The 23,958-nt window shown below is 35.4% G+C and overlaps 2 protein-coding genes across 2 annotated transcripts; both read right to left on the bottom strand.

Annotated features, from left to right (window-relative positions):
* Nucleotides 1-413: 413 nt before the first annotated feature.
* On the bottom strand, nt 414-3,032 carry LOC132557078 (slit homolog 1 protein-like). Its single transcript, XM_060221564.1, has 2 exons — nt 2,101-3,032; nt 414-735 (listed from the first exon to the last, which is right to left on the bottom strand). Exons 1-2 carry the CDS (start codon nt 3,030-3,032, stop codon nt 414-416), a joined length of 1,254 nt encoding a protein of 417 aa, XP_060077547.1.
* A 9,597-nt stretch (nt 3,033-12,629) lies between these two features.
* On the bottom strand, nt 12,630-22,392 carry LOC132557096 (cysteine sulfinic acid decarboxylase-like; the record flags this gene model as incomplete). Its single annotated transcript, XM_060221585.1, has 9 exons — nt 12,630-12,659; nt 16,695-16,784; nt 17,051-17,102; nt 18,209-18,408; nt 20,251-20,329; nt 20,674-20,855; nt 21,040-21,174; nt 21,769-21,884; nt 22,286-22,392. Coding segments are annotated over 9 exons (991 nt in total), but the record flags the coding sequence as incomplete, so codon positions are not given.
* Between the last annotated feature and the right edge of the window lie 1,566 nt (nt 22,393-23,958).

Raw genomic sequence — 23,958 nt, 5'->3', positions numbered from 1 at the left:
ATGAAACCGACTTTTACAAAATGATGATTTACATATGTTATACAACAAATGGATATTTTATGATTTTATTCAATCATGTAGTGCACAGACTGGACCAAAGCATTTAATCAAAAGTCTCATTGATCTAAGAAAGTCAAGACTGACAATAAAAGGCTTGTTTGATAAGACAGGGACATACACTGTATATGGCAAGAAACATGATTAATTAGCAATGAAAATATGTAATGTACAAACATATGTCTTAAATTTCCTTAAAAGCATGGAATTATACATACAATATAGACAATAAAAAGACGACCTTACACAAATATAAAAACATTAATTTACTGATTCTGTTTAGGACTTACATTATCCTGCTGTTGGGACATAATTCATTCATTTCTAATTATATCTACATATGGAGTAGAAAATAATTAAGCATACATTTCGGATTCAGCCTGTTTCTCAAGATCTGATTTGTTAAACGTTGCGGGCATTTCTAAGGTAACAGCTTCATCATATCTATCGTGTGAGTACACAGCCACGTATTGACCTTTGATCTCGGATCCTCGACACAGTGTAGTAATATATGCACGCTTGTGGTATAGCAATAGGAAGGCAGCTCCGAAAACTATAATTACTCCCAGCGTAATCAGCAAAGTCGTCAAAACACTTAACAATGACATCGGACAAGCCAGGTCAGCGCCATCTATTTCAAAGATCTCCATTCCTCTGTGTCTTGACGGATACGTACAACTGTAATAATTAATAATGGTGGTTCGTAAGTCAAATTTGTTCGTTAAATTTTGATATGCTGAAGAAAGGAACAAGAATTTCTCAATCATTTTAAACAGAGTGAAATTTGATTTTGTCCAGAGTATGAAGGTTATAAGTATTTATCCTGTAACTGGCGTTGCCATTGTCGGAATACACCTTCCATAGATATTTTTGCTTTATGAGGCGGTGAAGGAAAACAGCTGTAATTTAGCACGTGCGGTAATTCGACGGTATAACTTTCTGAATTTACTTTAATTTTACGTTTAGAAATATTAATAGTTGTTCGAAATAACGATTTTACATTTTGTAAACATGTTGAACAAGTTAATATCATGAATATTCATAAAATCGCAGTTATATCCGTTGAAGTTTGGAACTATATTTCCGCGCGAAGTAATTATTTTGGAGCACGTCATCAGGCAAAGTTCAGCGTAACGTCAACGTCAAGTTAACAAAAATCGACCACCAAAACTACTGAAGATTTGATTGTCTGATTATTATTCTATGATGCAGGGTAAAAGAAATACAGATTCAGTGTCTTAACATATAAGTTGTATCTTTGCTCGGGACAGAAAGACAAATTACAGCTTATATTATAAAACACTGGCCATGTATTCTCTAATTAAAGCCCCAATATACGTAACATTCACCAAAAATTTAGTGTAGAATCACACATAATTATTGAGATATTCTCTAAGATGTAGTTAAAATTAAGTTATTCAAACAATAGTTACCATGAATTTGTGCATAAAGTATTGATATATGCACAGTTGAAACTCGCTATTTGTAAACACACCTCCATTTTAAACATTTTAAAAAGTTCATGACCTGATCTCGCGAGAGTTGAGGTTTCTACTTATTGAGGAAGCAAATGCAGATATGTCTATGGTAAGTTTTTGTTTACAAACATTGTTTGCGAAGTCTTGTCGTAGACTTGATGTATTCCTGTGATAAACATTCAGTTTTTGGGTAATTATTAGAAGGAATAATTAGTTTAGAAACGATACGACGCACAATTATAACGTAAGAATTCAGAACTGGCCTGATGTATGATTGAAAAGAAAGGAAGCGACTGGAAAACGTCTTTACTGTGTCTGCCATGCGCAATGTCATCGCTACGAGCGGTAATATATGAATTATTGTGGGTCCCACATTGTTTATTTTCCGATTTTTTCAATTTTTATTTAAATTGAAAACAATATCTTGACCTTTTCGGATTACTTTTAATTATTTTCATTTATTAATTATTATTTGATAAATAATACGAAGTAGTCAGGTAACAGATACATTTTTGTTGGAACAAAGTCAAATACGGCAACAACCGATTGGATTTTAGTTACTTACATGATGGACGCGTTAAGTGACCGGAGGTAGGAATCCGGAGAGGTGATCCATTTCATTTGACAGTCACAGGCCCATGGGTTGTTGTCAAGCTCGGGCGCTTTGCGCATGTCCGTAGGCAGAGACAGTGGTGTGATATGGTGCAGGCGGTTGTTTCGAAGACCAAGACGTTCTAGACCAGTCACACCGGAAAACGCGTTGTCCCTGATGGAGCTGATCTGGTTGTTATCGAGGTTGATGAAATGCAGTGTTGATGTCAGTGTTAAATGCATATCATCGATCTCTTTAAGCTTGTTGTAACTCAAATCGAGGCTTCTCAGGTGCGTGACTCCCGCAAATGCGGCAGTGTCGAAGGTGACCAAATTGTTGTGACTAAGATTCAGAATACGAAGACGTAACAGGTTCTCGAGCGCGAGATGCTCCAGAGTAGTTATTGCACAGAAGGACAAATCCAGTTCCTCAAGCCGGTCATAGCCGAATGCCCTGAATGTGAGACGCTTTATCATTCCAAGCGGATTTCCTTTAAGGATTAGCACTCGTAGACTGTGGAACTCGCTCATGACGAGACGGTAACGCTTCACGATGAGGGCAGATCCGCGAAGAAGGTTGAAGGACAGGTCAAGCGTGTCGAGTTCCGTCAGATCTATAAAAGCGTTCTGGCTGACTGACGAGATATGGTTATGGGACAAATCGAGTCGTTGCAGTGTTTTTGGTGATGAAATATTGATATAAGGGACGTGTATCAATTGGTTACCAGATAAATCTATATCTTTAACGCCATATGGAATATTTTCAGGTGTCGGAAATGACGTCATGTTACCTGCAGTGCAATTGAATATACGTGTATTTACATCTAGATAGGTGCATCCAGGTATTGCAGAGGTCAAACCGAGCAGCAGAAAGCAAAAACACGTCGAGATCCATGGTGTTGCCATATCGTGTTCAAACTGAAAGTAAATGAATCAAGGAATTTCTTAATTTATATTTATATTGTTTCACGTCCTACCAACAGCCTATGGGCGTTAAAGCACGGCTTATCTCTGAAGCGAGATTAGGGTGTGTGTCGTATGCACGTGCTTGACGGACATATTCCTTATCATGCAATTGACACATATTTGTCCATCTTTTATGTACAACAGAAAATTGTAAAAACACACACAAATGTAGCGCACGTTTTGAAACAAATTTATAATTAGATACATCGGCGCCTAACAAAGTTTGAAACTGTATCATACTGCTGTATCGTCTGACTCGTCAGTGATATGGGCCTTATTTTGAAATCAAGGCGTCGACTGAGGAAATAGAACTTGATCGTAAGAAAAGTAAAAAATAAGATGAGGAGTTGCTCTTGCTCAGTTAAAAAAATTGATTGACATACATATGTAGATTTCAAATTCAGAAATTAAGTTCACATGGGTCTACTTTGAACAACAAGGTAAAAAATAATGCATCATTAACTGATAAGATAATATCACTGAGGAGGGTATACTCACGTGTAAATATAGAAATGACTAACGAGAAGGCTATACTCACGTGTAAATATAGAAATGACTAACGGGGAGGGTATACTCACGTGTTAATATAGAAATGACTAACGAGAAGGCTATACTCACGTGTTTATATGGAAATAACTAACGAGGAGGATATACTCGCTTGTAAATATGGAAATGACTAACGAGGAGGCTATACTCACGTGTTAATATAGAAATGACTAACGAGGAGGCTATACTCACGTGTTAATATAGAAATGACTAACGAGGAGGCTTAACTCACGTGTAAATATAGAAATGACTAACGGGGAGGCTATACTCACGTGGTAATATAGAAATGACTAACGAGAAGGCTATACTCACGTGTTTATACGGAAATGACTAACGAGGAGGATGTACTCGCTTGTAAATATGGAAATGACTAACGAGGAGGCTATACTCACGTGTTAATATAGAAATGACTAACGAGGAGGCTATACTCACGTTTTAATATAGAAATGACTAATGGGGAGGTTTTACTCACATGTAAATAAGGAAATCACTAACGAGGAGGCTATACTCACGTGTTAATATAGAAATGACTAACGAGGAGGCTATACTCACGTGTAAATATAGAAATGACTAACGAGGAGGCTCTATTCACGTGTAAATATAGAAATGACTAACGAGGAGGCTATACTCACGTGTTAATTTAGAAATGACTAACGAGTAGGGTATATTCACGTATAAATATGGAAATGACTAACGAGGAGGCTATACTCACGTGTAAATATGGAAATGACTGACGAGGAGTCTATACTCACGTGTAACTATGGAAATGACTGACGGGGAGGGTATACTCACGTGTAAATATGGAAATGACTGACGGGGAGGGTATACTCACGTGTAAATATGGAAATGACCGACGGGGAGGGTATATTCACGTTTCACATACGTATTTAGGTACTACATATAATGTAACAGATAGTTGTACAAAATACACACATGCACATAGGAACTACACATAATGTAACAGATAATTGTACAAAATACACACACATACACACACGTACATAGGTACTTCATATAATGTGCACAGATTGTTGTACAAAATACACACACATACACACACGTACATAGGTACAACATATACTGTACACAGATAGTTGTACAAAATACACACACGTACACACACGTACATAAGTACTGCATATACTGTACACAGGTTGTTGTACAAAATACACGTATATACACACACGTACTTAGGTACTACATATACTGTACACAGGTTGTTGTACAAAACACACTCGCATACACACACGTACCTAGGAACACACATACACAAACATACCTCTGACACATCGGCACGTGATGTTTAGTTGTAAATCAGGGGAGGGTTATACGTACATGTTAATGCTATGATAAATTAGATCCTGGTGTCTTTTCCTCACGAAGTACAAATCCCCGCGTGTCGTTAGTTCTATGTCGTCATCCCGTGAAGAATGTATAACGTGGTTATCAGACATTCAATGTATCTGAACTTTGTCTCGTCTCGCTCCCACCGGGAATAAACTGATAACAATGCTGTTGTCAGTATCTATATCAGGGAGATGATTGGACTATGATGTTGTCTATATGAATCAGCATCATATCCATGAATTGTGCATAAAGTGTGAATTTCTTTTGTAAAAATGCGTAAATGAAAATAGGTGTGTCAATGACATAATGATATTGATGAAAATAAGGTCACGACCTCTTAATTCTATAACATACGTATACTTACACTAGATGCGTGTTATCTTGATGCGGATGATGGTCCTGTCATGTCTTAAAAAAATTAGAGAAAAACTCGTCGCTCTTGGTTACTGAGGCAAATGAATTGAAATTAATTTAGAAAAAAAAAACTTAAAATGGTATTCGGCATTAAATTCATGTGCATACACGCACATTTTAGGGGATAATTAAAAAAAATCAGCATTACGTATCAGAATATTTACTCAGTGTATAGTGCTGCCGATTTTTAATTTCGAATTGGAATTTGTGTTTTACCGAATCTTGATTTTTAATCCAGCTTGTTTGTATAAATGTATACTCAGAGATATTCTCAAAATCAAAATTTCCTTACATGAGTGTGAGTGATACAGCGAAAAATATTTTAAAACTCTCTATGACAAAACAAATAAAATTATATATACGTCCCTCTCTGTCGACATCTGTGATAAATAAGTGCTGGTACCACAATCTTTATAAAACGACTGTTTATGTTATGATCCTGACATGAACTAGGAAAATAAGATCTAGGAGATAGGGTTAACATTACTACAAGGCTATATCTTCACATCATTAAACCCTAACTTTAAACCAAAATCGATGAAATATGGGGAAAATATGAACAAATTGAATCACGAGGAAAATAAAACAGGTGTTCCGGAAGGACAAGCGTTTTACGATTCCTCGACGACATCCGCCGAGCAAATCATAGTCAATCCAGGCGGGTACATATGTAATTCATTTTGAAGAAGAAACAAAATGATGAGGAAAATTCGGGATACAAACATGCATCAAGCACCTCCGTCTACTCCTAACTCACACAAGCATAGAATATTTCCTAATTAGCACGGCGGCCATAAAAGATACAGACGTTGAAAGCTTTGTAAACATACGCAATTTTATGGTGCCTGTTTCTATACTTATATAAAAGCATATGATTATACATTTACAATACAGGACTTATTCACTAACCATTGTTACACAGAATCGATTTTAATCCACCTAGAACCCAATATACCCGACTCGATAAACCTTATATACACAGTGCTTTTGTGACACCGTACCAATAGACTTGTCAGGCTATCTATGGCACTAGTTTCTATTAACGCTCGATACCGGGGCCGACTGCGACAGACCTTCTGAAAACTCTGGGACCACAGGATCCCTAAGATATGTTGCTGAAATACCTAATATTCTAATATTCCTTAGAAACACTAGTTTAGGGTGTTGAGGACCTTAGAACAAGGAGAACCGCAAGTACTGTGTATATGTATATGCTCTACAGAAACTGGCCGGACATCGAGATCCCTTCAGTATATTGAGGACGAACTTTAAGTCGTTCTCGATGGAATTCTGAAACCTAAAGGACCGGAATTTCAATGAAAAGTTCCTTCTAATATCAGAGGGTCCTGTGGATGTTGTTGTTCCGGGACCTGGTGATTCCTGTGACCAAGAGATTTTTTGTATGGTTTCAAAATGACAGGATGGATATGTTTATTCGTTCTGTCCTTATTGTGGCAGCCGACTTTAGAGAAGAGGGTTGACGGAACCCTTACTACTTCTCAGGTAAGTTTACATCCCAAGGGACCCAAACAGGGGTATTTTATTACCTCTCAGGTAAGTTTACATCCCTAGGGACCTAAACAGGGAGAATATATTCCCTCTCAGGTAAATTTACATCCCTAGGGACTTAAACAGAGAGAATATATTACCTCTCAGGTAAGTTTACATCCCTAGGGACCTAAACAGGGAGAATGTATTACCTTTCAGGTAAGTTAACATCCTTAGGGACTTAAACAGAGAGAATATATTACCTCTCAGGTAAGTTAACATCACTAGGGACCTAAACAGGGAGAATATATTACCTTTCAGGTAAGTTAACATCCTTAGGGACCTAAACAGAGAGAATATATTCCCTCTCAGGTAGGTTTACATCCCTAGGGACCTAAACAGAGAGAATATGTTACCTCTAAGGTAGGTTACATCCCTAGGGACCTAAACAGAGAGAATATATTACCTCTCAGGTAAGTTTACATCCCTAGGGACCTAAACAGGGAGAATATATTACCTCTCAGGTAGGTTTACATCCCTAGGGACCTAAACAGGGAGAATATATTACCTCTCAGGTAGGTTACATCCCTAGGGACCTAAACAGGGAGAATATATTCCAGAATGCAAATATGCCTATAATAAAATGTGTCCGAGTGTAATACAGTCAGGAAAGACACCAGAAATGTATGTAGTATTGTGATAATATTGACATAAATATTTAAAAGTGTTAAGGGAGTCATATACGACATCTGGTCTATAATTCATAAATTTTGGTTTAGAAGAGTATTTACACTAGTTTTTGAATGAGTCTGCTTTCCCTTCTAGGTAGGTTGGTATGAGCATCCCTAGGGACCTAGACAAAGTTATGGAGAATGTATGTAATAGGAGGTACCTCTCTTGAGGTAAGTTAACATCACTAGGGACCTAAACAGGGAGAATATATTATTGCCTCTCAGGTAGGTTTAAAGCTGTTGATTTCACTTTTCAGTGAATCTGTATATGTTCTTATTTGCATTCAATTGGAATACTTCTTATATATATATATATTTTGTATTATTGTCTCTAAATTATTTTCCCATTTCATATATTTTTCCATGGCTATTTTCTCTCCTATTGTCATTAATATTGTATGTACCTTATATATTTGTATTAATTTTCTGATTCTTTGTCTTAAATTTGTAATGTACTCTTCATTTCTGGAGGAATAAAGTCAAAGAAGTAGGGACCTAAACAGGGAGAATATATTCCAGAATGCAAATATGCCTAGAATAAAATGTGTCCGAGTGTGATACAGTCAGGAAAGACACCAGAAATGTATGTAGTATTGTGATAATATTGACATAAATATTTAATCATTAAGTTAAACCTGGTTGTATGAGTACTGACCGCTGTTTGACCAGTGTCCGTCAGAGGCAGTATTAGGTTATTACGTTAATATATGTTTATTGACGCGTGGTATTATTTACTATTTAACATTTCACTTTGGATAACACTCTTTAAAATGTCCATTAAAACTTCTGTATAACGAACATCTGTCGTTGAATTTCATTTATTTTCAAATGACCAAATATTTGGTTTCGAAATCAATATTCTGTCAACTTATTTTGTTTCGTTTAGGAATGTATACATATTGTTTTTTGTATATATATATATATGTATATATAGTTGGTGTGTTGTATATATATATATATATATATATATATATATATATGTTTTTTTTTTATTCTAGTAGTCTTTTTTTATTGGACTGCAGTGACCTTCTGTCTACTCGAGAACGTTTTTATAGTAACATTACATGTCTAAAACTCCTTATTGAAACTGTTGAGATTTGTAAAATTCGACATTAACTGAAAGATGTTGGTCTATATAATAGACTATGACGTACCATTTTAATCTTTTGTGTTAACATACCCATTTAAGATTGTTAACATTTGTCTTTTACCTTTTGGTTTGTTTAATGTTATTTCCTTTTGGATCGCCGTGTGTTTTACCGTTTGATGACCCTAATGACCTTTTATGTGCTGACGGGCCGTTAAGAATGTAATAATAATAATAATGATAAGAGTAGTCATTCGCATTTGTCTCTGGACCATAATCATTACGTGTAGTTTGGATCTAAGTTTTATCGATCCGTTCATACTTTTTTAAAAACTAAACCGCAGCTAAAATCACTTGTGTACTTTTGTGATTTCATAAAATCAATGGCAAACCATTTGTAATGTTATTGACACCATTATCGTCTCGGCCTGTAACTTCCAAAAAAAACCTTGTAAGTCCATAATCCTATGATTATGATCATATCAACCACGGCTTAAAATAATTTACATCGATAAATACCGTAACGTTCGCGATTTTAAACCTTGGTTAAAATCTATAATTGTTTCTATATAAACATGATTTCTTAAATATTTTTCAACATTTGAATGATATATATAAATATCTGGTTATGTTTTGTTCATGTTTTGTTTTCGTCACACCGTTTCTTATTTACTCATAAACTATTTAGGGGTACTGTGTAAAGATCGTGACCTGTCAATGGTACATAACTTGTTTAGTGATATCGATTAATTCTTTCTTTGTGTTGTGATCCTATAAGTTAGAACCCCTGGTATACAGGTACTGTAATCCACTCATAATCCTATTATTACGTGTTTGGCCTACTGACTCAGGTCGTACTTACAAGCGTCTAAAGGACATTGGTACCTAAACTGGGTTCGTTAAACGTTTTTCATTCCAGTATGAAATACCTATTATTGGGTATGATTCATCGGGATCTGTGTAAATACAAGGACGTTAAAATAATACCACAACGTTTGAAATATTTGAGTTAAGGCGTACTTAATTAGAATTCAACGTTTGATTAATTGAAAAAAATGTTAGCTTAGCTTTAGTAAAATGAAAGCGACCTGAGTTCGATTTCGTATTTTTTTACTTTTTAAAAAATATTATCATTGACAAATAGACTGGAATGTTATGAGTATTTCGTATGAGCTTTTCCTTGTAAGTGTTACTACCGGGGTTTCCAGGGTTCATCCCTATTATGCCAAATTTTCATCTGACTGGAGTTTGAATTACATTTGTTTTGACAAGTCGACAATGTTTGTTGCGTTAAAAGTATTTGCAAAGTCCACGATGACTTGCTATTGTATTTTGGATGGTATTGTATAATCTTGATGATCGAAAGCGATTTATATAGTATTGTTTACTGATTATTATCAAGGAGTTTGAGATATATATATAGATCGATTGTATATGTCTGATTTAAGCCCACCATCATCAGATATTGTATTTCCAAATCGCAGTGTGTCCGTGGTCCTTGGTCCGTCCGTCAGTCCTTAAACAGTCCTTGTTCTCTCTCTATACCCTTTTGATTTGATTGTGTGATTTTTAAAAATTATTGAAAGCCTTTATAATTGTTTACGGGAATCTATAGTCATTCGTTTGTCTTTTAAGATACATATACATGTACGTATTTTTATGCGGCAGATAGATAAATGTAAGTGTCCCTAGATCTTACTATACCGCCGTATACAATCCAGTCTGTAGTTGTCCTTACATACATAATGTAGATCAGTTTCTATTTGTTTTTTGTGTGGGTTGGCGCGAAATGGGAAGGATGGGCGGGGCAAGGCATGTTTGCACAAGTAAATAAAACTATGTATCTTTCTAATTACTGTAAAATCGCTGACATAGTATCACTATGATGATTTTAATCATTTTATAAATGTTTTTTCTCTTTACAGGACTGGCATTTTATCACAAGATTTTGTTTCCTGTCACAGAAAGGAATTCTCCGATACCAATTCGAATATCCTAAGGTGAGTGTAGATCTTACTGTCCATATATTCTTATTATTTAACGTTTAAAATCTTATTCACGTTAATAATGATTATTGGTAGATGAAATAAGAGAGATGTTCTCCTGTCAAAATAAATAGATAGATCAATAAACATGACTGGAAAACATCGGAAACGATTACCTGTCAGTAAAATGTTGAAGATGTTAATCAGCAGAATTTCTTACCTGTCAAAGTAATGAAGATGTTTATCTGTCAATGTCCTGTAGATGTTTACCTGTCAATGCACTGTAGATGTTTACCTGTCAATGTACGTTAGATGTTTATCTGTCAAAGTACTGTAGATGTTTATCTGTCAATGTACTGTAGATGTTTACCTGTCAATGTACTGTAGATGTTTACCTGTCAATGTACTGTAGATGTTGAACTGTCAATGTACCGTAGATGTTTACCTGTCAATGTCCTGTAGATGTTTACCTGTCAATGTACTGTAGATGTTAACCTATCTATGTACGGTAGATGTTTACCTGTCAATGTCCTGTAGATGTTTACATGTCAATGTACTGTAGATGTCAACCTGTCAATGTACTGTAGATGTTTACCTGTCAATGTCCTGTAGATGTTTACCTGTCAATGTACTGTAGATGTTAACCTGTCAATGTACGGTAGATGTTTACCTGTCAATGTACGGTAGATGTTTACCTGTCAATGTCCTGTAGATGTTTACCTGTCAATGTACTGTAGATGTCAACCTGTCAATGTACCGTAGATGTTTACCTGTCAATGTACCGTAGATGTTTACCTGTCAATGTAATGAAGATGTTTACCTGTCAATATACGGTAGATGTTTACCTGTCAATGTAATGAAGATGTTTACCTGTCAATGTCCTGTAGATGTTTAACTGTCAATGTAATGAAGATGTTTACCTGTCAATGTACGGTAGATGTTTACCTGTCAATGTAATGAAGATGTTTACCTGTCAATGTACTGTAGATGTTTACCTGTCAATGTACTGTAGATGTTTACCTGTCAATGTACTGTAGATGTTTACCTGTCAATGTATTGTAGATGTTCACCTGTCAATGTACGGTAGATGTTTGCCTGTCAATGTCACATTAAAGACCTTTACTGTCCATTGTAGAGTAGAGATTTATAGAGAGATGTTCAGCATTTAATCTGAATATGATAATGCTTGTTCGGTGCATCACGTACTGCTAGAGTTACTTCCCTTCGTACATAGTGACGATATAGTGATAAGCTGGACAGCCGATGGGGACCGCGAATGGTTAGGTTCAAAGATAACTATTATTGGGAGAGGATAACAAATGTTATTGATTAGTTGATGGAATCAGTATTTCGTTGGTAAATAGTACAAACTTTGTTACCACAGGATTATCTCGATGTGTGTTGTATACACTAAGTGAGAGAGATGTAACTTAGTCAGTTTCCGATCTGACGAAACTGGATTTAAAGTGGCAACGCCAAGCTGTGTTGTATATAAAAGATAAGATAATAAAACATATTGACCTTTGACCTTTTAGAGCTAAATCCTTTCTGTATTCGCCTAGATAACAGGAACTACACTATCATGTATTGTGTTAGTGTGTTGTTTTATAGTCCTTTTAAGCATGGTTTAATCACGCTAAGTACGTAAACATATTTTGACAGGGATCACTTGAAAACATCGAGGTTCGATTTGGTCCACGTCGAAATAAAAACGATATATGTCATAGTCGTCTTAAAGTACAGTCGATTGTGTTAGGTGTTTGTAGGTCGCGAATAAGGCTAATCCAAGGATTAGTCTTAAACACACATCGGGTTATAAAATATACATTTGTTATAATCCTTTCTGTAATACTCAAATAATATTTAGTCACCTTTGACCGTTTTTTTTTTCTTTCATAACGAAAAAAAAAAAAAATGAACAAAATCAAGTCTCACAATATCACACACGTTTCTCCTTGAGACGATTGGTCTAGAAATAAATCAAAATGATACATCATTTTCTTCTATCCTAAGATTTTTCTGTGAGGAAAAAAACGTTTCGATAACTGTAGTTTTGATTTACGTTTCACTGCGGGTAATTATTTCACAAATATGTTTCTTATCTCCCCAAACTGACAATAGAATATCTTTCGTTTTTACCTAGAACTGGCGTGATGTATTCAACTACTGCGTCAAGTTTATATTTATTAGTCCATATCAGAATATTTTTGACGTTCGTGCAGAGTTACCTCCCCGCACGGAGCTTTCCTACTTGATTTTATTTTTATGTAAGCATGGCGGGTATTATGCGCACCTCACGGAAAGAAATTGCTTACAGGGGAACTGTGGTGAGTTCTTATGCGTAGGTAATAGTTCTTTTTGTATTATATTAATATTATTTAATTGATGAAATGGTGCTTGAGCTGTAGTTTTTAGAGATCGCGTAGTATCGTTGTAGAATTTTATGGAAGCGCACTGCAACCGGTGCAAGGGAAATTTTAACCCATTTAAACATGCCAAGAGAATCATTTAGCAAAAGTAATTTTAAATGTTAATTATTAACAGGGATAATATCAATTTTATTTTTATTTATTTATATATATTTGTTTATTTTTTATTTATCGAGGAATAAATAGATTCATATATACTATCAGTTTGTAACTCCCATCGTCACACACTTACAGATTATAGTCATGCATCATTTCCACCACTAAACACACAGCATTTTGAGTTGCACACTATATCTTAACTATCATAGACACTATGTAACACAATCACTCTAAACATATATTTATAACTTGCAGCCATACTAGCACTCCAGCATTGTTACATATACAAACAACATCAGCATCTGACATCAACGTCATCATATACAATCATCATCCTCGTCACACATTAGCATCATCACATACCATCAGCATCATTATGGTCACCTATCAACATTAGCATCATCACACTTCAGCAGCATTACACATCCGCATTATCACATACCAAATCAGCATCGTCACACCTCAACATCATCATATATACCAACATCAGCAGCATCACACAGCAGCATCACACATCCTCATTATCAGCTTATTCACACACTTTAACTTCCATGCATAAGGATGCTGCAGATTCTTAGACACAGTCAACATCATTATCTTCATCATCAAGCACACATAGACATGCTAATTTCAGTAATTTCTCCATAAACTAGTATGGACTCATAATAAGTGAGCAACTGACAGCTGTCACTATATCACTATAAGATAAATGTTCCTAGATATAATGAAATAGACAAATAAAAAACAAAACATGTGATGATTTTTTTTATAATTCTTTAAACAGCAGACAACTATTAGCTGTTAATAATAAATGTAAATCAATATCAGAAATACTGTCAGTTCTTACCATTGCTTGTGAAGTGATTGATTCTAAGGTGACCGATAAGGCCCATGGGCCTCTTGTTTCTAATCTTAAATTAATTTTTCAATGTATTTTTATGCACAATATGCGTACCTCAAGTGATTTTGCTTATTATTTTAGATTTATGATCTTTACATTTATTTACTTCTTTTTTTTTGTTTGATATTTATGTATTTTATACATCCGTCAAATGACAGGACATATTATGGTATTCTCGTCTTCCATCCGTCCATCTTCCGTCCGTATGTCCCTCTGTTCGTAAACATTTCAATGTCCCAGCGATTTTGGAATTTATTAAGCCTTAACAGATTTCTTTTAACTTTCATTGCAAGCTTAAGTACAATCAAAGCTAGATTGAGTTTGATTTCCATGATTTTTGATCCACAATTTTTAGAGTTACGGCCCATTAATGTCTGTAACCTTTTCAATGTCGGTGCAATAACTTTGCAAAGTATTACGCAATTACCATTGAAACAAATGCAATATATTATATACAGCATAAATAGTGTAGGTGATAGTCAGACAAAATCACAGGCGTATTTCGTGACCTGAAACAGGCTCTTGTTTTTTTTTTTTTTTTTTCGTGTGACAAATTAAAATGATTGTTCAATATATGAATATTGTCAGCATTCCATTATACCTTCATAGATCCCTATTAGGATAAACTGACGGGACAGAGCTTGTTTGTTACACTATCAGAATAATGTAAATCACTCATACTGGTGGAGGAATTACAGTGATTCTAGCATTAAGTTGTATGGTTGCCAATTTATTTGCAGATAAGTCAATACCATTATTACTATTGCAGCCATGGTCTTTTGATGGCGTCGTTAACTTCACCTTGTCAGAATATCCTAATGGGGCAATATTTTGTACATCATGTGAGAAAAAAAGGCATATTTACAAAATTAATAACCAGAAGTAGCAAAATCACAGGGACTTTTCGAAATTATTTTTATTATCTTAATTATCTAGACAAGCCATTGTGGCTACATATAAATATGCAAGTGTTTCTGACTTCGTTTTAAATAAAAAAAATAGTTGTGGAGTGATGGCTTTTGATAATGGATATATGTATATCTAGTTTTGATATATGCTTTATTTGACAAGGAATGTCAATTTATTGTTGTTAATAAAGTTACTGTTTCAATTTTGTTGTCATTGGTCCGTTTTTCCTTGGCCCGGAACTATTTCTGAAGGCGTCTATTTGCATCAACACTGCATCGTCATGCCGGTAATTACGGGCTTAAAATAGATTTTCTGTTGACCAATTTCATTTGACAGATGGGATTAAATCCCTAATGCGTCATATCGAGCGTAATAGCTTATTGGATAAATATTTATAGCAACCTATATTGAACTTGGGGAAACCCGTTCGTCCGCCATGGTGTTTCACGTTGTAATAGCAGCAAGCTGCAAGATGAACTCGAGTAATTTTACGGATGTTTCCTTTGATTGCTTTTCATTATAACTACTGGAGCATGCATAAAACATCCTTGTGTCGTTGTCACGAAATGTAACAGATGTAGCAACAACCATTTGTACCTTAACTTTAATAAAAACATGCCAAATGTCGTATCTTTCTAATGGGAAGCCTGTTACGACGGAGATGTGAAGGGGACGTAACTCTTGGCGAACGACTACTATGTTCTGATATGTTTTGAAATTAATGGTATGAAACACCGCGTCTAAGATTTTTTCCTGTTGTATATATAGAATACAAAAGCAGGATTTCAACACGTCTTCAAAACGAAGCCAAGTGTGATTTTCATGGCAAGCCTGGGTTGTCACATAAACAAAGCACTCAAACGTAGTGTTCTCTTTGTCCCTATATTCCTAATCGCCGTTAAAAAGTCGAACGTGATAAGTCCGTTACGGTCTGCTGAATTTCGATACACTTTTGAGGTTTTTGTGTAGTTTGTAAAGCTTTGTTTTAGTCAGTGGTATTTATCAATTTATCTCCGTTCCTTTCTGTGCATGATGTTAATCTATATGCGTGGTTCCAACAGTCTTTTTTAATCCGTTTATTGCATTTTTAATTATCTAGCGTAAATTGCATCCGGTTGACATGTGGTATGATCTAGGGACACTAAGTATGGGTGTCATTCACTTTAGTTTAAGAAGACATATTTAATATAACTTCGAAAACTTGATGACATCACGACATTATTTGTTCTCCTAATACTGAGAACATTCTCTTTTTTGTATTTGTATTTGGAAAAACTCGAATATTTCCATAATACCAAACCCTGTAACCCACGCCAATCCCCCCCCCACACACACACACGTATACACACAGGACCATCATCCACCAACGCACATCTAGCCCCCCTCCACACACACACACACATATGCACACACAGCATCATCACACACCAACGACCCCCCCCCCCACCCCCATACACACACACACACACACACACACACACACACACACACACACACACACACCCACACACACACACACACACACACACACACACACACACAAACACACACACACACATACATACACACGGATATACACAGTTATTGACATCGTTATTGGAGCAAGATTAATTCTTTTTAATTCCACACCCATGCTACCCACACAGATAAAAAATGCGATAATTACCTTTGATAAACGCGTTTTCCAGCCTTCATCTTCCTTTTCATTGCGCATGCTCGGTGGAATATACCAAAAACAAATATTGGTAAACTCAGGCTAAAAGATAAGTGAAAATTGCTGATGATATTGGAAATTCTTTTATTATAGAAGTGTTGAATATATATTATCCTTTTATTAAACAACTTTCCTATGGTTTTTGTTACTTTCGGTCTCTGCCTATCAACAACTTCGACTAGTATTGTTAATCATTCCGATGTTAGATAGTTACTGCTTTATCACTGGGATATTTCACGCATTATTTGATATTTAATGCTGTACATTATTACTATATTGGCTGGCGTAGGAAGTGACTGATACCGTACCTGGAGAAGCAGACGGAAGCCCTCTGTATCGGCCATTCTATTGGCGAGATACCTGAAACATAGCAACGGTATCAGTGATAGGTCCTATTTCTTTCATTTATATCAAGAAATATTGGTATTTGAGAAAATAGAATTCAATACATTAACTGAATGATATTTTAAAATTTCGACAGTATGACTAAGTTGGACAAAATATTGAAGATTTAACCGAAACGTGATTTGCAAACATAAAAAGCCTGATTTCTTTGTCCACCAATCAGCTTCCACAAAGTCCTTTTGTGTAACACAGCTTACATAATACAAGACTTGTAAGAAGAAGCTCGTGTCTTTCAATAACAATTCATTATTAATTAGAATGGAACTGCATCCTTCAGCTGTTTTGTCCTTCAAGGATCAGTCAGTGGTCCTAAGGACCTTATGATTTTAAGATGACATCAGTGCATAATTCTGGACAGCACAATTCATACAGGTCATACAGGTTTTGGAAAACCAAAGGGACTAAAGCCGACCGGAAGAGACGACTGCCTGCAGTTTCACAGGATAAAACACAAATGAACGTCATCTTGCAGTAAGTCAATGGGCTCTTTATGTTAAAAAATCAATTCTAAACTTCTACTATCAAAATAGCTTCGGTGATTACTTCTTGAGTGCCGACTATAAAAGCACCAATATGATTGAGGGACACCCATTAAATGAAATCACGAGCAGAGTTCTTGTAATCGAAAGTCTTACAAGTGAAATGGTAAGTTAAAAGTAACTGGGAATTACTGATATCAATGCATTGTATAAACTACAGTGGCATTTTCATATAAAAGACTGTATGTCATTGCTATTAATGTGAGTTACATCGGAATATTTGTTTGTATTTCTTCTTAGACACAATTTCAAATCACCACATATCCCCGAATATTTTTACAAAAATTTTTGATTTCTGTGGAAATGCTTGTTATACATTAAGAGACTTCTACCCGTGTAATTTAAAAAAAAAAACAAACATGCATTTCATTCCGCTTTCCAGGTAATAACGATGTGCAACAACAGGAAAGTACCAACATACCACCCTAATCAAAAGCCAAGCTCAAAGTCAATACAACTAGGGCAAAATATGACAAATGGAATGATAAAACTTTTACGTAATAAACGATGTTTTATACAAACTTTGCACAATCTAGGGCGTTGTCTACGGCCTTTTCCAGCTGTTTATCTCCCTTAGATTTCCACATGACCCAGAGTTTGAGAACATCCACTTTACGGCCACATTGGACAGATTTGTCCCCTGTGTCAAATGTCACGTCGTAACACTTGTCAGGTTGGAACAGATATTCTGCTCCAGTAGAATGACTCTTCGTCAGCATATCCTGTTGTAAAAAGGTGATAGCCTACAGGAAACGCTTATTCTTTCTCTTTGAAACGACTCCTGTTTTTTTTGTATAATGTTTTTAAACGCAAGTGATCGCATGCACTAGATTTGGAGATTAACTTTAAAACTTCAGTTAAAAGCGACTGTATTGAGTGTGATTTCAACTTGTTTGTAAATACATCAATATGTTGCGATATTGAACAAATTTAGAATAAATGAAAATATATATGTAGAAGTATCATGTCTGAAACTGAAAGATAGAAGTAGACAAAAACAGGAAAGAAAATATTGACAGGTTAGCAGAAGCATAATCCAAACACAAATTCGATAACACTAGGTCAAAATATAAAAATGGTAACAGGACACTACTGAATAAGTACAAGGAGAATAAGGCCAGACGTTTCAGAAGGGTTTGCGTCTTCTGCTTCATCGATGACACCTTGGTCATGTAAAGTAAGTAATGCCATGTTCCCAAATGAGAGCAAGGTAACTGACAACGGAATGATCAATAATACTTAGGAGCATGAAAAACGTACAGTTCCATATCGCACAAAGATCATAATATGACGACCGTAAAACTAGTCTGTGATCTTAATCTTGGAAGAAAATGGTGACGGTGGGAACGAACCCTAGAATATCGAATCAACTCCCACACGTAAACACGTTGACAATCGATTTAGTATTCGTTGTATATATAAAATCAATAAATGGTACGAAATCAATCAATAGTCCACCATTGTTTTATGTTGGCCTAAATCGGACACAATTTTGACGTCCAAAAATCAAAATACTCCAAGCACAACCATTAAGACATAGTGGTGTTGACTTAATGACCCAAGCAGTGATATTCCCATTTATCTTTATTGATATAGAGGTTCTACAACTAGTGGCAGTTGATTATCATCGTTATCTAACTCGAGTTAGTTAATTTTCAAATTTAGAAAAGACACGAGGCTTTGTCGAGTGTCTTTTCTAAATTTGAAAATTAACTAACGAGAGTTTGATAACGATGATAATCAACTGTCACGAGTTGTAGAACTTCTTTCTACCATAACCTTTTAACGTAAAAATATATGTATTATGTAAAACATTGTTTCGCCCCCATTGACTGGGCACTTTCGCGGAAGAATACATCGTATGTTGTCTGATTGGCTCATTGATATGCAAAAAGAGACAAAATCGCTATTTTTGATGCAAAAGACTTATTTATTCAGTAATATTGTTTGGAAACATGCCGTAACATTAGTTCATTGAAACACGTTACAAAATTACACAAATTGTTTATCTTTCAAAAAAAAAAATAATTTGGAACTAGATTTTATTGCGTATAAGACTAGTGCTTCTTCGCGGGAAAATGTGAATGCAGACACGATTAAGATGGCGTGTAATTTCGAGAACTTCTGATCACTTTCATCAGAACTGTACATCACAATATCAAAGGTTGGGAAACCAAAATTACGGCATTTACCAATTACTATCCCCTTTCCCCCTCCACACAGTTTTGCAGTTTCACCGATTTTGACCGCCGGCAAGAATAACTGATCGTCACTGTCAGCCATGTTGATGATGGACAGCAGACGATAAAAACAATCGCACGTGGCGAAAGTTGTTCGGGGTCACAGATCATTGTTGGGTCAAATGTCAATGCCTCGTCCAATAGATTTGGCTGTCACCAATAATACACGTGTGTATTATGCGTATGAATAAACAATGGATATGGTGTTTAATGAATAGTCTGGGCGTGAGATAACATACGCAGGTTATGGTAGAAAAAACTGTTAATGCTAGTTTTGTATCATTACAGATGCAACTCGGGAAGGATGACAAAACTGTGATTTACCTTGTGTCTTGTTAGGAACACTGAACACTGGTTGAGGGCACCCATCATTTTGTGAGGGTTCCATGTTAGAGAGTCGGCTCTGAAAAAGTAATAAGGAAGAGAAAACAAAAAACGAATTTCAGTATAACTTGTGTACCTGATGAACTATAAACAGTACTTGTCTGTGTACCAATCACTGCTTTATCTTTATTTGTTCTTTGAAATGACGGAAGAACGGACAGCGGATGTCTGATGATTTGAATAGTTCACATCTGATGCTGGCAACACCTCTTGTAGATAAAGGAACTAAAACGAGTAGAGCTTTAAGGTGAAAAAACCAGTAATGATTTTTAAGTGTACGACACAGTCAATTGTAAAACCAGTAATGATTTTCTAAGCGTACTACATCGTCAGTTGGTTCTCTTTCATCTCTTGTTGATTTACCTTTCGATGCCAGACATCAGTTCCCGATGTTTCTTTGATAATAGAACTGCACCACCCCAAGCTGAATCAACGTGCATCCAAAGTTTGTGCTCATCACAGATATCAGCTATTTCGCATAGGGGATCAAACGCACCGAGGACGGTCGTACCGGAAGTGGCGACGACGCACACTGGTTCTTCTCCCTACGCAACAGTAGAACAGTTCGATCAAAAGATGTCAAGATTTCTATTTTAGATAGCTATGATCCAATAGTGGTTATTTGTGTAGAGTCGTTCCTGGATACCAGTACTATTATATTTTAATTGTTAGAATCAAAGACTGCCAGTTCACTCCAGATCTATAATAAAATATGGTGTAAAAAATTACCTTGGACTTAATCATTTGTATATTCTTCTCCAGTTCTGACGTCAACATTCTACCTCTTACGTCACATTTCACAGGTACAACACTCTTTGTACCGAAGCCTAAAAATGCCGCGCCCTTCTTTATGCTGAAGTGAGCCTGAAGAGAATCACCAACACGTCAGGGGAGCAATTATTCTAAGTAACCCATACAAAAACATGGTTACAATTATACATGGGAGACAACTGCTGTCAACTGAGTTATCAAACATCCCATCTTCCTATTATATATTGCAGGAGTTGCAGTAAAAGCACTTTCCCCGCGAAGTTTTTATTTTCATTAAATTCGTGGTTACTCTAAACAGTGAAGTCCATGTCCACGAAATGATAAAAGCTGGCTTTGATTATAGTACTAGTGAATGTTTACGAAGATTTATCCATGAAATCAAGTGCCGACGAAAATACATAGTTTTATTTAACCACGAAAATTGAGCCTCGTTAAAGCATGGAATTTTACAGTACGTACATGATTACATAATCATACTAAGGCAATCAACACTGAAATACTAGTTATTTCAAATTTTACAATATATGATTACTTGCATCTCTCAGTAATCTAAGTCGATTGAGTCTCTTGGATCCATTACCTTTCAGTTGTAATATAGCTGCTTTAGCGTCTGATAGTATATTCTATAAACGTTCTTTATATAAAGGGCATTTTTAAAACATTTGTGATATTTGGCTTAGATTATACCTGTTCTGATGCGAGAATGCGCAAAGGCGGAAGTGATGTCATACCGTCCATTTTGAATTCTGGGAATCGTTTACACCTAGCTAGGTTCAAACCATACATGTTAGAAATTGATCCTCCTACAATGAAGAAAGTCATTGAGAAATTAGTATTTCTTAAAATGTAATGTACTTCAAAGAAGCAGCGGACAGTGTGTTCGGATCTATTGTACGAATAATTTGCCTACAAAAATGCATGACCATTTAATCCATTATTTCACATCATTTTCTCACATTTTATCTGTTATGGGGATTAATGACAGAGGGTGTCCTCTCGAAATCGGGCGATGTTTGAAGAAAAATATCAAACGGAACGATGGTGATAAATCAACAACTGAATGGATTAATTCATGAATACATGCCTAACCACGTTTGAAACGAACGTGACATTTGTTTTATGCACTTACGTTAAACAAAAATTCACATAAAAGCTAGAGATTTCGTTCTTATTGAACCAGTAAATACATCCGCAGTATTATCACCTGGACAGAAGATACCGTCGCCCGAGGAAAGTCCAGCCAGTCCCAGCATTTTGTTGACCACATATTTCTCCATAAGAGTAAATACCGGAGCAACTTCATAAGTAAACCTAGCAACAACAGAAATATTAGTAAACCCCGCAACAACAGAAATATAAGTAAATTTAGCAACAACAGAAATATAAGTAAACCCAGCAACTACAGAAATATTAGTGAACCTAACAACACCAGAAATATTAGTGAACCTAACAACACCAGAAATATTAGTGAACCTAGCAACTACAGAAATATCAGTGAACCTAGCAACATCAGAAATATAAGTAAATTTAGCAACAACAGAAATATTAGTGAACTTAACAACACCAGAAATATTAGTAAACCTGGCAACATCAGAAACATTAGTAAACCTGACAACAACAGAAATATTAGTAAACCTGGCAACAACAGAAATATAAGTAAACCCAGCAACTACAAAATATTAGTATCCTAGGAACACGAAAAATATTAGAAAACGTAGCAACACCAGAAATATTAGTTAGCAACAACAGAAATATTAGTAAACCTAGCAACAACAGAAATATAAATATAAGTAAATTTAGCAACAACAGAAATATAAGTAAACCCAGCAACTACAGAAATATTAGTGAACCTAGAAATATTAAACCAACAACACCAGAAATATTAGTGAACCTAGCAACTACAGAAATATCAGTGAACCTAGCAACATCAGAAATATAAGTAAATTTAGCAACAACAGAAATATTAGTGAACTTAACAACACCAGAAATATTAGTAAACCTGGCAACATCAGACAGATTAGTAAACCTGACATCCACAGAAATATTAGTAAACCTTGCAACAACAGAAATATAAGTAAACCCAGCAACTACAAAATATTAGTATCCTAGGACACAAAAATATTAGAAAACAAACACCAGAAATATTAGTAAACCTAGCAACAACAGAAATATTAGTAAACCTAGCAACAACTTTAATATTAGTAAACTTAGCAACTACAGAAATATTAGTGAACCTAGCAACAACAGTAATATTAGTAAACCTGGCAACATCAGAAACATTGGTAAACCTGACAACAACAGAAATATTAGTAAACCTGGCAACATCAGAAACATTGGTAAACCTGACAACAACAGAAATATTAGTAAACCTGGCAACAACAGAAATATAAGTAAACCCAGCAACTACAAAATATTAGGTATCCTAGGAACACGAAAAATATTAGAAAACGTAGCAACACCAGAAATATTAGTAAACCTAGCAACAACAGAAATATTAGTAAACCTAGCAACAACAGAAATATAAGTAAACTATAGCAAACTACAGAAATATTAGTGAACCTAGCAACAACAGAAATATAAGTACAATATTAGAAACCTGGCAACATCAGAAACATTGGTAAACATCTGACAACAACAGAAATATTAGTAAACCTGGCAACATCAGAAATATTGGTAAACCTGACAACAACAGAAATATTAGTAAACAACAAAAATATTAATGGCAACATCAGAAACATTGGTAACAACAGAAATATTAGCAAATCTAGCAACAACAACAGCAAATATTAGTAAACCTAGCAACAACAGAAATATAAGTAAACCCCGCAACAACAGAAATATTAAGAAACCGAGCAACAACAGAAATATTAATGAACC

This window comes from Ylistrum balloti, unplaced genomic scaffold (genome assembly GCF_031769215.1).
Source record: "Ylistrum balloti isolate Yb309-2 unplaced genomic scaffold, AGI_CSIRO_Ybal_v1 Utg370622, whole genome shotgun sequence".
Taxonomy (NCBI): Eukaryota; Metazoa; Mollusca; class Bivalvia; order Pectinida; family Pectinidae; genus Ylistrum; species Ylistrum balloti.
The sequence above is the reverse complement of the archived record's forward strand: the minus strand, read 5'-3'. Positions and strand labels throughout refer to the sequence as shown.

Coding starts and splice junctions, on each gene's coding strand:
- LOC132557078 (XM_060221564.1), bottom strand. CDS start 3,032: ATGGCAACACCATGGATCTCGACGTGTTTTTGCTTTCTGCTGCTCGGT. Junction 736..2,100: donor TCACTTAACGCGTCCATCAT/GTAAGTAACTAA, acceptor TAATTATTACAG/TTGTACGTATCCGTCAAGAC.